This window comes from Arvicanthis niloticus, chromosome 9, assembly GCF_011762505.2.
Source record: "Arvicanthis niloticus isolate mArvNil1 chromosome 9, mArvNil1.pat.X, whole genome shotgun sequence".
In the NCBI taxonomy this organism is placed as follows: Eukaryota; Metazoa; Chordata; class Mammalia; order Rodentia; family Muridae; genus Arvicanthis; species Arvicanthis niloticus.
This window is the reverse complement of record NC_047666.1, coordinates 28,836,795-28,850,909: the sequence shown is the minus strand read 5'-3', so window position 1 is coordinate 28,850,909 and position 14,115 is coordinate 28,836,795. Positions and strand designations below refer to the sequence as shown.

General features: G+C 56.8%; 1 protein-coding gene across 1 annotated transcript in view; it reads left to right on the top strand.

Annotated features, from left to right (window-relative positions):
• Positions 1–1,581: 1,581 nt before the first annotated feature.
• Positions 1,582–14,115, top strand: part of Plxna1 (plexin A1) — a 46,795-nt gene continuing 34,261 nt past the window's right edge. The window contains exons 1-3 of the mRNA XM_034511555.2: positions 1,582–1,752; positions 6,437–7,697; positions 9,133–9,315. Coding sequence (XP_034367446.1) covers positions 6,456–7,697; positions 9,133–9,315 — 1,425 coding nt within the window. The 5' untranslated portion in view covers positions 1,582–1,752; positions 6,437–6,455. The remainder of the gene's footprint in view (positions 1,753–6,436; positions 7,698–9,132; positions 9,316–14,115) is intronic.

Below are 14,115 nucleotides of genomic sequence, written 5' to 3'. Positions count from 1 at the left end.
TGAGCAAAGGAGCAGAGGCAACTCGGGGAACAGCTGGATACATCCCCAGTCTGCCAGTGGCCTTCACACTGTAATCTCCCCAAAGCGTTGCAAGTGGATTACCAAATCTGTGAGGCAGATAAAGCTGTGGACTGGACAGCAGAGACAACTATTAGAAGCAGACATATCAGCTTTGTACCAGATGTGCAACTGGGAAGCCCCATGATTTGAACTGCACCTCTAGGCTAGACTTCAGGCTCCGCCACCAAGCCAGGGAGCCTGGGCAGGTCACATGGCCTGTGAAGTCTCTGTCTACTCCATTTGTACAACACAGCAGAAATTTGTACATTCAGTATGTACTGCCTGTGGAATCAGACGGTAAGTGTAACTGTGGAAGAAGGGTCTCACCACCATTCAGAAGCATAGAGACCCAGCGCCTACTTTCAGCCTGGCAAAATCAAACCATAACCTTTCCCATTGTTGCTGACACTTCTCCATCATGTGGAGGGGTGGGATTTCACTGAGGAAAACCAAGTTTGCATCGTCTGCTGAAGCTAAAGACATACCTACCAAGGTCTAGAGTGGGGAGTCCCAGTCCAGGTAGCAGAAGGGAGGGTAAACTATCCAGAATGGCCCATGCGACACAGTGAGAGCAAAGACTGACCACACGACCCTGCATTCCTATCAGTGAGGATGGTGAGACACCATTTCTATAGCATCCCCAAATAAGCTACACAAAAGAATATGTCATTCAGGGAGACAAAATATAAACGGTCACACCCAGAGAAAAGCCAGGCAAGGATGAGCACAGGGAAAGAGGGTGATGGCTGCCTGGGAGATGAATGAGTACGGACAATGGTCCTTACCGGGTGAGCTGCACTGGGTCCCCCACATGCTGTGCCCAGTCAGTGCTCGCCCCTCCCACGACCACCTTTTCTGGTTGCTCTGTTCTGTTCTGCGCGCGGCTGCCTGCTTTGGTCTGGATGCCTTGCACTGGGTAGCCTTATTGAGAAAGGTTCTCTACGCGACCCAGACCTGGTGCGTCTAGCTCTGCAGGCCAGCCCCGCGCCCGCGGTCGACCCGGCGAGGTCTCTATCCTGCTGGGGTAGTTCTAACACGCCCCGTTGCAGGACCGCGTACCGGATGGGATAGTCCTCCCCTGAGCTAAGGCATCCTGGTAAGCGCCACCGCCGGGGGCGTGCGGGGTGCAGTGCCGGTCCCACCTAAGCGATCGTTACGCAGGCCGAGAAGAGCAATAGGGCCACGGCAAGTGCTTCCTCCGGACTCAGTTTACCCTTCTGTGGACGAAAGCTGTACTTTCAGCCTGTGCTCGTTATAAAGTGCACCGACTCCTGGGACCACCCGGACCACCCCACCCACCCCCACTCCAGTCCAGAGTTTTAAGGCTGAGGTGGCCATCGCCCTTTGAAGGCAAAGCGGTGGGGCCCGGCGCGCGCGCTCTCGCCGCGGGGCCGAGCGCCCCCTGCAGGCCATCGCGGGTCCCGCCCCGCCCCCCGGCCCCGCCCCCGGCTTCGGCCGGCGCATGCGCGCGGCACGGCGCTCCGCGGGGCGGCGAGAGCGAGGCCGGTCCGCAGCCGCGCGGAGCTCAGCGCCCCATTCATGCTGGGCAGCGGCGACGCAGCCACGCAGCGGAGCGGAGCCCGGGCGCGGCGGCCTCGGCCTGGGCGGCCTGCGCGGCGTGGGCGGCCCCGCAGAGGGGCGAGCGGTGGGGCGCAGCGATGGCCAGCGGCGGGACGCGCCCGGGGTTGGCGGGTGAGTCGGGGCGCAACTTTCCCCGCGGGCGGCGGGAGGCTCGTCGCGGCCCGGGGTCCCGAGTGGCCTGGGGGCGCTGGCGGCGGCCACGGGGGTGTGTGCGGGGACTGCGGCGTGCGTGTCCGCGGCTGGCGTGTCCTGCGGTTCCGGCCGGGCGCCCGCGTGTGTCCGGGCGCGGTCTCCGCTATGGGCTGCCGCGTCCCGGCGGGTCGCAGCGCGTCGGGGCCCTGCGATCCGGGCGGCGCAATGTCTGTGGCCGCAATCGCGGCCCCTTCCTCCAGGCAGGAGAGAAAGTTTGCATTGGCCCCGGGGGAAGGGCCCTGCGGGTGTCCATATCGGCCCGTGTCGTGCCGGGTCGGACCGGGCCGCGGGTGGGGACGTGGGCCGCAGGCGAGCGCCGCGCTGGGCAGGCCCGGGCAGGGCCGCGGGATTCGGGGCAGGTCCAAGGCTGCGCCTCGGGCCGGCCTGGGGCAATGGGGTGGAAGTTGCAAGGCTTCGTGGGGACCCCCGCCCCCTCCGGCTCCGGCGCGCGAGTGGGCGCTGCAGCCAACCCAGGCCCGCAGGCCCTCCACCCGTCTGCAAGGGGCGGTGCGGTGCCACCGGAGAGGACGCCGGCTCGGGCCTCCTCGGCCTCCCCCTGCGCAGGGCCTCCACGGGTCATTCCTTCCCAGGAGGTTTCCCCCCTTGCTTCCTGGACGGTCCCAGGCCTGGTGTGCGGCGAGGACGACGGCGGTGATGGGCTGACTCTGGCTGCTCTGAGGAAGGGCGAGTGTAGACTCTTGGGAGGCCCCTCTGCCTGCAGAGACCCCAGGTGCTGCCCTGAAAGGATATGAGAGGGCTTCTGAGAGGCTACTAGGTGCCCGGAGCTGTCTCAGTCTTATCGGTGGGGTGCTGGGGCCACGCCCCTTGAAAGAAAGGGGTGTGTTGCGGGGGATGGGAAGGAACTGAGCCTCTGCCCCTCTGCCAGGCTCCTACCTCTGGCTCTGGCTCCTGGTGCTGCCTACCTCTTCCAGCAGGTGCTGCGGGTCTCCAGTCCCGGCAGGGTGGTGCTATCCTGTGCTTCTCCAGCCCTCCGGGAGCACCCCCAGTTTCCCAGGTCCCATGCTTGTTGGGGGTGAGCAGGAGGAGGTGGTGTTGCACTAGGCTGGCCAAGAGTATGCTGGGTTTGGGAAGCGCTCATCCAGGGTCCTAGGCAGAGGTGCAAAGCAGGGATTCTGCTTCAGGGCTAAGCTGTCAGGCAGTGGGGAGGTGGCAGCTTGGAGCCCACCAAAGGCGTCTTCAGGCACAGTGGACAGCATAGGTGGAGGCTTGAGGTGTGTGTAGTGTGTTGGCTGAGGAATATGTTCTTGGGTGTGAGACCAGACAAGAAGTGGTGGACAAAGCCACATCTTCATGGAGCATCTGGCCAGGTGTATGGGACCCCAGGGAAGGCTAGAAGTTTGCACCTTTTTTAGAGAGTAGGACTCCAAGACCCCCATGTAGAGAGTAGACGTTGGAGACCAACTCCTATGACCTCCCTCAGGGTGGGGCAGGGTGACAAGGCACGGAGATCCTTCTCTGGCAGCTGATGGGGAACCACTAGGTGAGATGTCAGTAAGACCTGCCTGTCCACAACCATAAGGCTCCAGAGCAGCAGGGCACAGGGAGCAAGCTGTCCTCCTATGAGGATGCTGAGGTCTTTGTTTCTAAGCAAGAACCATGGTGTTATCCAGGGTTGGGAGAAGGCAGAGTACCAGTTCTGTGCAGTCCACTGGAGGCCTGCTCCAAGAATGGCCCCTGGCTGAGTCCCTACCGCACCTGCAAGTCCAGCTTCTCTCTCCCGGTCCCTGCTGCACACACCCAGCACTTCGGCTTCTCACTTGTCCATGTTGGGGAGCTGTGGCCATTTGTGCTGCTCCCATCTGCATGTCCAGCAGGTGTGTTTTTCATGCCGTCCCCCTAGGACACCCCCCACCCCACCATCATCCAGTGGACCTGGTTCTAGAGCAGATGGAAAGGCACCACCTGGAAGTTTCCGTAGGCTTCAGTGGTCAGGCAGCTCACAGAACCCAGAGCTTGTCTGTTCCCCTCCCCTAGCCTAGCTCAGCACCCAGTATCAGATCATGCTTCTGGGGCAAACATTGTTATCTGAGGGACCCTGCCCCTGTCCCCCTGGGGGTCTCCACAGAAGCTCTGATTCCTTTCTATCAAGACTGGCTGTGTGACCTTGGATCTGTCTGAATCCTGAGTCTTTCTAACTGGAGAAAGTAGCCCAGACGTCTTTGCTAGTCTTTGTGCAGTGGTAGATGTAGGCTTGGGATCCCCTCTTTCCTGGCCAGCAGCCCTGTGCCCCCCAGGCCAATCCCTTCCCAGCAGCTTCTGTTGGGAGGCGGGGGAGTGGGCCCAGGGCCAGGCTGGAGTTTGGATGGTGGCTTCTTCAGCCAGGTCCCTCCTGTTTAATATAAAAAGTAGGGCCCGTAATTGCATTAAGACGTGTATAATTATCCCGGAGGAGGGGAGAGCCCAGCCCCTGGTAATTGCAGGCCTGCTTTGAACTGATAAACGGTGAGTGATTCATGTTTTCTTTAGAGTTCACATGGACTCAGTGCTCAGCCCAGGCCCGTTTTGTCTGCAAGCAACCTGTTCTCTAGTCTGCTTTGGTTTTGAGGGTGGGAGGCTGATGAGGGTGTGCTTCCCTTCTCCCTGTGGAGGCCCCTGTTGGCTGCTGGTCTTTGGGCACAAAGCAGCTGACAGCCTGCTAGGAGAGTTCCTGAAAGGTGGTACCACCCTGCATCAGGGATTCAGGCCAACACTTTGCTGCCCTGAACCTTAGTTTCCCTGTCTGCATATGTGTTGAGGATGGCTTTGCCCAGGCCTGGCCACTCTTAGTGTCTTTACTTACTTGATCACCCAGTCACAGTGTTTGCTGAATCTGCCTGAGCCCGATGGCTCTGAAGAGAGTGTAACCTATTTGCACCCAGTTTATGTTCTTTTGGGAGAACATTTGAGCAGTAAGTAGCCAGAGTCACTAACCAGACCTGTGCTACAGGCAACTGAGTGCCTCCAGCTACTGCCTGTACAAGCCGCAGGTCAGAAGATGCATCTCAGGTTTACCTGAGCAGGTGTAGGGGCAGAGCAGAGCAAGGTGCCATGTGCTCTAGAGTCTGACCAGAGGATTAAGGGCTGAGCACCTGTGACTAGCTTCCTGCCTCTGGCTAGTTCCCCACCTGGACTCAGAAGGCACCATCTTTAAGCCTTGATGTCCCCAGCTGTGAGTGGGGCTGTGGGGGGAGGGTATGTGTGGGAGTATAAAGAAACTGTGTATGTCTGTTGACTGCCCACTTACCACACTAGACACTTCCATGGTTAGATATCAGCCAAGGAATAGAGTAAGACACCCCCACCCCAAGCCCACAGGGCAGATTCTGTGGCCCTGCTGTCCTCAAGAGTGTGGCGCCTGCAAGCACCTGTCAATCAGTACATGAGCTTCAAACTGTTTCATCCAGTTTGAAACAAGTGTTGTCATTCCTTTGGCAGCTAGGGAAACCAAGGAAAAGGGATTGTCTCCATTAGGGCAGTTACATTTAACAAACACTACTCAATCCTGGGAGGTGACACTTTCCAGGGACAGTGGGTGTACAGCTGGATTTGAGGTGTTGTGCCAAGGTTTGGAAGGCAGTGCAGGTTTGAAAAGTGGCCTAAACTGTATCATGGCTGTGGGTGGACATGATAGAGGTACCAGGAGTGGGCAGAAGACACTGCTGAGGGCTGGAATTTAGGAAGCCCTCCTACTCTCTGGAAGTCTTTTTTGCTTAGTGGAGTACCTGGTAAGAGGCATCATGGGAAGTGTCCTCTGCCTGGGGATGTGGAGAGTCTAGTGGGAGTTGTGCCTCTAGATCTGTCCTGAAAGTGCTGGCCTTGTAGTTTGTAAGACACTGGGCCAAGGTCAGCCAGGGAGCAGTGCCAGGGTCAAGATCCCATAGAAAGTGGCCCAGACTAGCCTTACTCAAGCTCAGAACAATTGCCATGTGGCTGTGGAACGGGTAGGGGTGGGAAGGACACTCTCTGGCCCTTGTGGGTATGGATGTTGTTCTGGGGACTGGTTAGAGTCTCGGGGGAGCAGTCCACACATTGGAGGGTATCTAATAGTGTGGAAGATGGCTACCCTAAGCTAAATGGTACATCAAGGCAACTGGCATTCTGTGTGGAGGAGCGTATGTGCAATCAGAGCCTATCTCTGTCCAGTTTTCATGGTGACATTGATGCAGGAAACATGTCACCCATTTGAGATTGAGGATTTTGAGAGATCTTGATCCTCAGGGGATGGGCGGGCTCAGGGTCAGGGTCATATAGACCCCAGACCCTTGAAAGTTGCCTTGTTCCTGAGCCCATTCTTGTTTTGCCAAGGGTGGCAAAACACAGGCTGTAGCTGAGCAGCCTGCTGCCGGGCAGGTATCCTGTGACACTGCTGCATGCCTGTGACACTTGGCTCACCCTTGCTACCTGTATGTCTCAGGACATGAAAGCGCCTTCTTTGCTCTGATCTGTCTGGGTTGTGGTGGAGGGTCCTTGTGGAGGTATCTGTATAGCGTGCACTCACAAACACACATGTAAAGAGCTCATAGACAGAGAAGGCCAAGCATGGATGCCCTGTGCATATGTGGGCAGCACCACACTCACACCCTCTTTTCCCTGTTTTTCCCAGGGCCAAGAAACCCAGTCCCATGATGCTCGCTCCTATAGGACCTGAATACCTTGGCTTGAGGCCCCAGCCCACCATGCCACTGCCACCCCTGAGCCCTCGGACACTGCTGCTGCTGCTGCTGCTGCTGCTGAGGGGTGTGTGGATAGCCATCAGCTCACCCCCAGCTGGTTTGGGTCCACAACCTGCCTTCCGCACCTTTGTGGCCAGTGACTGGGGCCTCACTCACCTGGTGGTTCACGAACAGACAGGCGAGGTGTATGTTGGCGCCGTGAACCGTATTTACAAGCTGTCAGGGAATCTAACCCTGCTTCGGGCCCATGTGACAGGCCCTGTAGAAGACAATGAGAAATGCTACCCACCCCCCAGTGTACAGTCATGCCCACATGGTCTGGGCAGCACAGACAACGTCAACAAGCTTCTGCTGCTGGACTATGCTGCCAACCGCCTGTTGGCCTGTGGCAGTGCCTCACAGGGCATCTGCCAGTTCCTGAGGTTGGACGATCTCTTCAAGCTGGGCGAGCCACACCACCGCAAGGAACACTACCTGTCCAGTGTTCGAGAGGCTGGCAGCATGGCAGGAGTGCTCATTGCTGGGCCACCCGGCCAGGGCCAGGCCAAGCTCTTCGTGGGCACACCCATCGATGGCAAATCAGAGTACTTCCCTACTCTGTCCAGTCGCCGGCTCATGGCCAATGAGGAAGATGCCGACATGTTTGGCTTTGTGTACCAGGACGAGTTTGTGTCATCTCAGCTCAAGATCCCTTCAGACACACTGTCCAAGTTCCCAGCCTTTGACATCTACTATGTGTACAGTTTCCGCAGCGAGCAGTTCGTCTACTACCTCACCCTGCAGCTGGACACGCAGCTTACCTCGCCTGATGCCGCTGGTGAGCACTTCTTCACCTCCAAGATTGTACGGCTATGTGTGAATGACCCCAAGTTCTACTCTTATGTGGAGTTCCCCATTGGCTGCGAGCAGGCTGGCGTGGAGTACCGCCTGGTGCAGGACGCCTACCTGAGCCGGCCAGGACAGGCCCTGGCCAAGCAGCTAGGCCTTGCTGAGAATGAGGATGTGCTGTTCACCGTGTTCGCACAGGGCCAGAAGAACCGTGTGAAGCCACCCAAGGAGTCAGCGCTGTGCCTGTTCACACTGAGGGCCATCAAGGAGAAAATCAAGGAACGCATCCAGTCGTGCTACCGTGGAGAAGGCAAGCTCTCACTGCCGTGGCTGCTCAACAAGGAGCTGGGCTGCATCAACTCGGTGAGCAGGACTCGGGGTGTGGGTGGGGGCTCCCGCCACTCTTCCTGGGGTCACATCTCACCTACACCTTGGTGGCCCTGCTCTCTGTTGGACCTGCTTTCTACTTCCCCCCCTCTGGCTCCCCTAACCTTGTGAGGCGGGACCTGAACCCAGCATATCGGCCCCAAAGTCTGCTCCTAGCCATGACGTCACCTTGTGCCTTAGGAAGTGGGTGGTAGCACCTGTCCACACAGCTCCAAAGCCCTTGAGACATTGGGTGATGGTGACAATTTTTACTTTGTTTCCCTTTTACAAACGAGGTTATAGAGGATCAGAGGGATAGATTGGTTTGCCCAAGCTCACACGGCCAGTAAGAACTAGGATTGGAGCTAATTACAGGGACCCCAGGCACTGCTGCTGTGGTGTTTATCCCCTCATCCTCCAGGCAGGATGCCGGCCTTCTGGGACCCCACCGTGCCCGGTGCTGAGTGCTGAATGCACGGTGGGATACACTCCGAGAGAGGCCCTCACATAGGGGCAGCCCAGCTACCCTGTGCTGGATGCTCTGCAGCCAGTGTTCCCTGCCCCCAAAGCCAGCCATTCCCCCAGGAGACAGCAGGTTTTCCATCTCAGAATTGGAGCCACAGGCTGCTCCTTAGAATAGAGCAGAGCAGCAGGAGCGCCTGGCTCCTAGAGGAGTCGTGTGAGTGTGCTGGGCTCCGAGTGCAGCGGGAGGTGAAGCCACCACTCTTCACTTGGCTTCTCAGGAAAGGCATTGTGTCCCCACGTGTCCCCTTGATGCCCTGCCCCTGGTCTCAGACCTGCCCATTACTCCTTGATTATTTCCAGGGCTTCCCAGCCAGACTGGCCTCCTGCTGCATCCATATTAGTAGCCTTTATCCCAATAAACCTCAGACTCCAGAGGAGGACCAGCTGTCCTCATCCCCAAACTCCTGTCCCGCCTTTCCACCCCCTCCTTGTGCCTCCACTCAAAGCCATCTCCGGACGTTGAGGTATTGATCACTTCCTGCCCGCACAGCAAGTCCCTCTCTCTTCTCTGTGCCTCCTGGTTGTGCCCTCTCCCTCCTGCCTTAAACACAGCCTTTGTCTACATGCAAGGTGCAAATGTAAGATTTGCAGAAGGAAGACTTCCATTGGCTGCCGCCCCCCCCCCCCATATTGAGGCTGTTTCTTCCTTTGTCCAACATGACAGTTTCTAGAGTAGGACCTGTGGCTTACCTGCCCTTCCTTCAAGTCACCCTCTCTGGGCCTTTCTCCCACTCTGGGCATTCATTGGACTTGGGCTACCACAGACTTTTTTTCTTCCCCAGAATTTTGTAGGCTTTGTTTGGGTCTAGGTGTCATAAAACCCCAGGTTTACCTTCCCCAGCCTTGTCCCCTGCTCAAGGCGAAGGTCCTTGAAGCTGCTAAGTACTTACCTTACCACTTCTTACAGCCCCTGCAGATTGATGACGACTTCTGTGGGCAAGACTTCAACCAGCCACTGGGGGGCACGGTCACTATCGAGGGCACACCACTTTTTGTGGACAAGGAAGATGGCCTGACTGCCGTGGCTGCCTATGACTACCAAGGCCGCACTGTGGTTTTTGCTGGCACACGCAGCGGCCGAATCCGCAAGGTCAGACTTGTGTGGGCTTGGAAGGGCCACCCCTGTATGGTGTGTTTGTGTGTATTCAGGTCTCATCCTATAGAGAGAAAACAGATTTTCTCTGACAGGGAGACTGGGTCTGTGCATGAAGTGGGTAGGTGCATGCCTCTGTACCAGGCCCAGTGACCTTGAAGGGCTCAGATGTCTGGGTGCCTCTGAAAGGCTCCCTTCTTTCTGGGCTTCCCATGGGACATTTTCCCCAGTCTTTCTGTTGTTTGTCTGGGGGCCCAAAGGTAGATGGGGCTTGAAAGGAGCTGGTGCTTCCACCTTTCCTGTGATTGTCTTTGTTCTGCTGCACAAGATTTTCAGGGCCACTGTACAGAAGCCTGGGTCCTAGAGGCTTGGATGTCTAGATGCTGGGGGTGGGAAGCTTGTGTTGATGTTAGACTGGGCAGGGCTATGTAGCCCCCCTTCCCATTCGGCCCTTCTTTCGGCCCTGGGAGATCTGGTGTCTGCTGAAGCAGCATTCTGCCTCAGCCAGCCCCACTCCCACCCACCATGCAGCAAAGCAATGCCAAGGCCAAGGGCAGGGCAAGGGGAGAGCCCCACCTCTATCACTCCATAGCTAACTGGTGTCCAGGGAGCTGGTGACTTGAGTGACAGAGGGCCAAGCGCAGGCCTTGGGGTGACCCTGGCTCTATGTACTGGCCTGTTTGGTCTCTAGACTCTCTTCCTTTTTAGAACTGGTTGGACAGGGAGGCAGACTTCCAGAGGCTGTGGATTGGCCTGTTACTGGAAGAGCAGTGGGTGGGGTCCCACTTGGGTGGAAGAAGCCTCCAATAACACTGAAAGGTAGAGTTGCCTGGGTCCCCAGAGGACCATCAAGCAGGGCCAGGAGATGAAATAACAGCTGAGCACTCTTGCTGACACAGTCCCCCCCACCCCCCCACCCACCCTCTGGCCTGCCTGCTCGTGTGCCCGTGGGTGAGACTGGGCCCAGGGCCAGGAAGTCCTGGGCTCTTCTCAGTCCCCTAGCCTTGCATAAGGGAACCACATTCCAACCTTGCCTGTTCCCTGGGAAGTCCCCAATCTCAGTGTCACCATCCTAGGGTGCGTTGCTGCTGGTGGTCTTGAGGCCTTGGGACCTGAGCTGGTAATTGAGGGGCTGAGGGGCTCAGGGTAAGCAAGGAATCCTATGGACTCTGTTGTAGAGCCAGGCACCTGATCAGTGGAGGTGGCTGGTTGAGCAGCTCAAACCAGACCTCCACTGCGCTTGGACCCCTGACTTATTTGTTGTGACTCCCAGGTGTGCCCTGGAGCTACAGTGCCTTTTCCGTAACTTAGTGTGCCTCAAGGAGGCCCATGGGCCTGGGGAGCCACTGAGTGAAGTCAGTTAGATGTGTGTTGGGGGATTGTGGAAGGCACGGTGCAGGAAACCTAGAGACTTTCTCTTGGTGTTCTCTAGTCCCTACCTCCCAGCTAGAGATGGGCTTCTGGGGTTGGGAGTGCCCCCTTTTGATGTCCTGTGGACTGAGGGGGTGCCAGACAGGCCCAAGTGAAGCTAGGAGAACGGGTCTCTCCAGTCCTGTCCCGCCTGGCTGCCTCCTGGGCCCCAGGGGCCCCTTTGGTTCCAGGCTTTGACTGGTGAGCTCAGAGCATACCTGTTCTCCAGAGTCTTGGTTGGCAGTGCTCCCACAGAGAGGAAACAGTCCTGGAGTATGGAACCTTGGATACTGTCCATGAGCAGAAGCTGCATTATGGGGGACACCCATAGAGGAGGTTGAATTCCCAGTCCTCTCCATTCCTCTTTCCTACCTCCTATCTCCCCCATACCAATGACAGTGGGTGGGCAGGTAGGAGTCGAGTCCCCTCTTCTGCCTTGAGATTGTGTTTAGACAGCTGTTGGACAGTCCAGCTGAGGAAGTAGTCTGAGTGACCCTTTGCCCCAGCCAGTGTCCTCCTCAGGGCAAGGGCCTCTGTTCCTGCACACCAGAGCCTCGCCTGTGACTTGGGCCCCTTGCATCCCTGGGTGCATCTGGGCTAAGTGCAGCTCTTGAGTGGATGAGGCCTCTCTGAGGTAAGGGATCAGCTGTGTGTGTAGGAGGGTATGAAGTTGTACTGGCATTTTGTTTGGAGCTCTGTAGGTGAACTGGGTGCTGCACCACCCAGACAATGGCTATAATTATGTTATGGGGCCCCTGCCATCTGAACCTTTTCACCCAATCCACCTGTCCCAGTGATGGGATCTCAGGAAACAGTTCAACTGGCATTCCAGTCTCATCGATCATCTTTTGTTGCCAGTGTTGTGCCGTCGAGGTGTTTCTGAAGTTTTGTCAGCTCTCTCTCTCTCTGACTGTGTGAGCCTCTCTAAGCCCTCTGTCAGTACTTCTCCAGAGCCTGACAAGCTCCCTCGCTGTGAGCATGTGCCCAGTGCTCTTGTGACTGACTCACCAGAAGCCTCACAACAATCCCAGCATCTGTTTTAGAGATTGGAAAACTGAGGCACAGAGCATTCATGTCACATGACTCCATGGTCCTTGCTTCCTCCCTCCCCTCTTTAGTGGGTCCTTGGAGGATGACTGGGACCTAGCAGGGCTCCGAGACTCAGGCTATGCTTCAGTGACTCGGAGAAGCCTCTTTACTTGCTGCTCTTTCTGTTGCTGGTCTATGTCCTGGGCTGCTATGGTGGCCCCTGAGATTGGCATGGCCTCTATGTAGTGCCTTAGATTGTCTCTAGGAGTAGAGTGGACTCCCCTCTACCTGCTGGCCTAGCTTGGAAATGCCTGACACTCCCACTGCTGGGCCTGAGGCCTGGTCCACCACCAGGCAACAAGATTCCCACAGCTTGTACTTTCCCAGGTCATGCCCCTGACAGATGGGCAACTTTCTGTGGTCCCCCATTCAAGCCAGTACTAGCCCGCTGTTTGTGGGCTGCAGGCCACCTCCTGCATCTGGGCTTTGGAGTGGCCTCCTGAGCCCTCTTGTTCTTATCCAGGCTCCTCCCACCCCTGAGGCTTCTGGGCCTGGCTCTGCTGACTAACTGTATACTGGGGTGCTCATGGCCCCACCTCCTCCCCAAATCTCAGCACTGCTTGTTGGAACCTGGACTCTGGGGACCCCAGGCCATTGCCTGACCTAGGGCAGGCGGGCTAGTCAGGCCCCTCCCATCTTTCCCAGGCCTGGGACTTCCAGGGCTTTAAAAAGCATCTAGGGAGCTCCAGAGACTTGCCTGGCCCTAGGCCAGGCCCTGCCAAACGTGTTGTTGTGTAAAATTGTAGCGATTAATTTAAGACCTGCCAACTTCAGCTGCTCAAGGCTGGCTGGGGTGCCCCTACCTCCCCCTTCTTCTCCAGAGCCCTGCCTGCCAACATGACCCTCCCCCCAAATAGAGGCCATCTCTCTGGAACACCCCTCCCAGCATGCTCCTGGGCCCCCAGAGTCCCAGCCTTGTGAGTAGCTCCCCCTACAGCCTCCAAAGAGCCATTTCTGGCCTGAGTTTACAGTTGCAGGCCTTGTTTGGTCCTGCAACATGGCCCAGGTACCTCTACAAAAATAGGCTCTGGACTCCTGTCAAGTACTTGCTCCAGGTTATTGCAGAAACCTGGGAAGGAAGGAGTACCCCAGGACAGTAACCCTGTCTCCTTTATTTCAGGGCTGAGGTCCAGCCAAGGCCTCTAGTCAGCATGCCAAGTAGCCTCTTGCTAGGGCATCTTTGTTTGTTTGTTTTTTGTTTTGTTTTGTTTTTTTTTCATTTTTTTTCAGGATAATCTAGATATCTGTGTTTTGTTGTTGTTGTTTTGTATGTGTGAGAGGTTGTTCAATGTTGACAATTAACCCTTTGTTTCTATAAACCACCTAATGTGCATATGAAGCACTAGTTTGGGGCCAGAGACCCATGCTGTGGCATTGTAGAGCTGAAAAAAGGCGTCACAAGCCAGTGGCAGGGCTGAGGGAAGGTTCTGAGGCGGCACCTGAGGTGACATTCATCTGCTCAGGGCCTTTTGGGGCCCAGGCATTGAGTAGGTCTACCTTGGTCAGCCAGCCCCTCTTGAAACCTCTTTTCTTTTCCTGGACTTGTGTGAGCCCAAGCCTCCCTGTGAGTTGCCCGGAGGCTTGGAGAGGGTGGAAGACGACAGGGGTAGGGGTAGGAGAGGAGTGGTGGTATTCCAGTTTGGACCCAGAACCACCATTCTCTCTTGCCCTCTTGCTGCTGTAATCCTTTGGAACAGATGTGGCTGCGGTGCCCATTGTCCTGCCAGACCATGCTCACAAGCCTTGAAGGCCTTCCCCTTCAGCCTGTGCTGCCCCATCTGTCCAGGCATAGATGTCCAGCTCTCCCGAGGGTGTATGCTCCCCAGGGTATTAATCACAGTGTCTCCAGATGATGTTCTGAGGGATGGACTCAGCTCTGCTCTGCACATCTAAAAAGCCTGAGCAGGAGTGAAGCCTTCAACTGGCTTACTCTGCAGTTCAAGTGTGCCAGTGGCCTTCTTCATTTACAGCTGCTTCTGCTGCTATCAGAGTCTGTGCTGCTGCAGCCTGGCTGCCTGGGGACAAGCAGCCCTGCCTGCCAACACAGGCCCTTGACCTTGAATGCCTCCAGCTTGCCCTTTTTGCCTCTGCACCCAGCCCTGAGAGAGACCTGTATCCTCAGAGACACCCATAATGGTGCCCATGGTGAAGGCCCACTGGAGGACACACCACCAGCATCACTATCCCCAGAGCCCCTCCCAGTCTCCGCCTAGTCCAGGGATGACCTGGCTGACCCTTTGCCGCTAACATTCTGGGAATGGGCTGAGTCATGTGCATTTTCTTTGTGTCCTTTGCTCA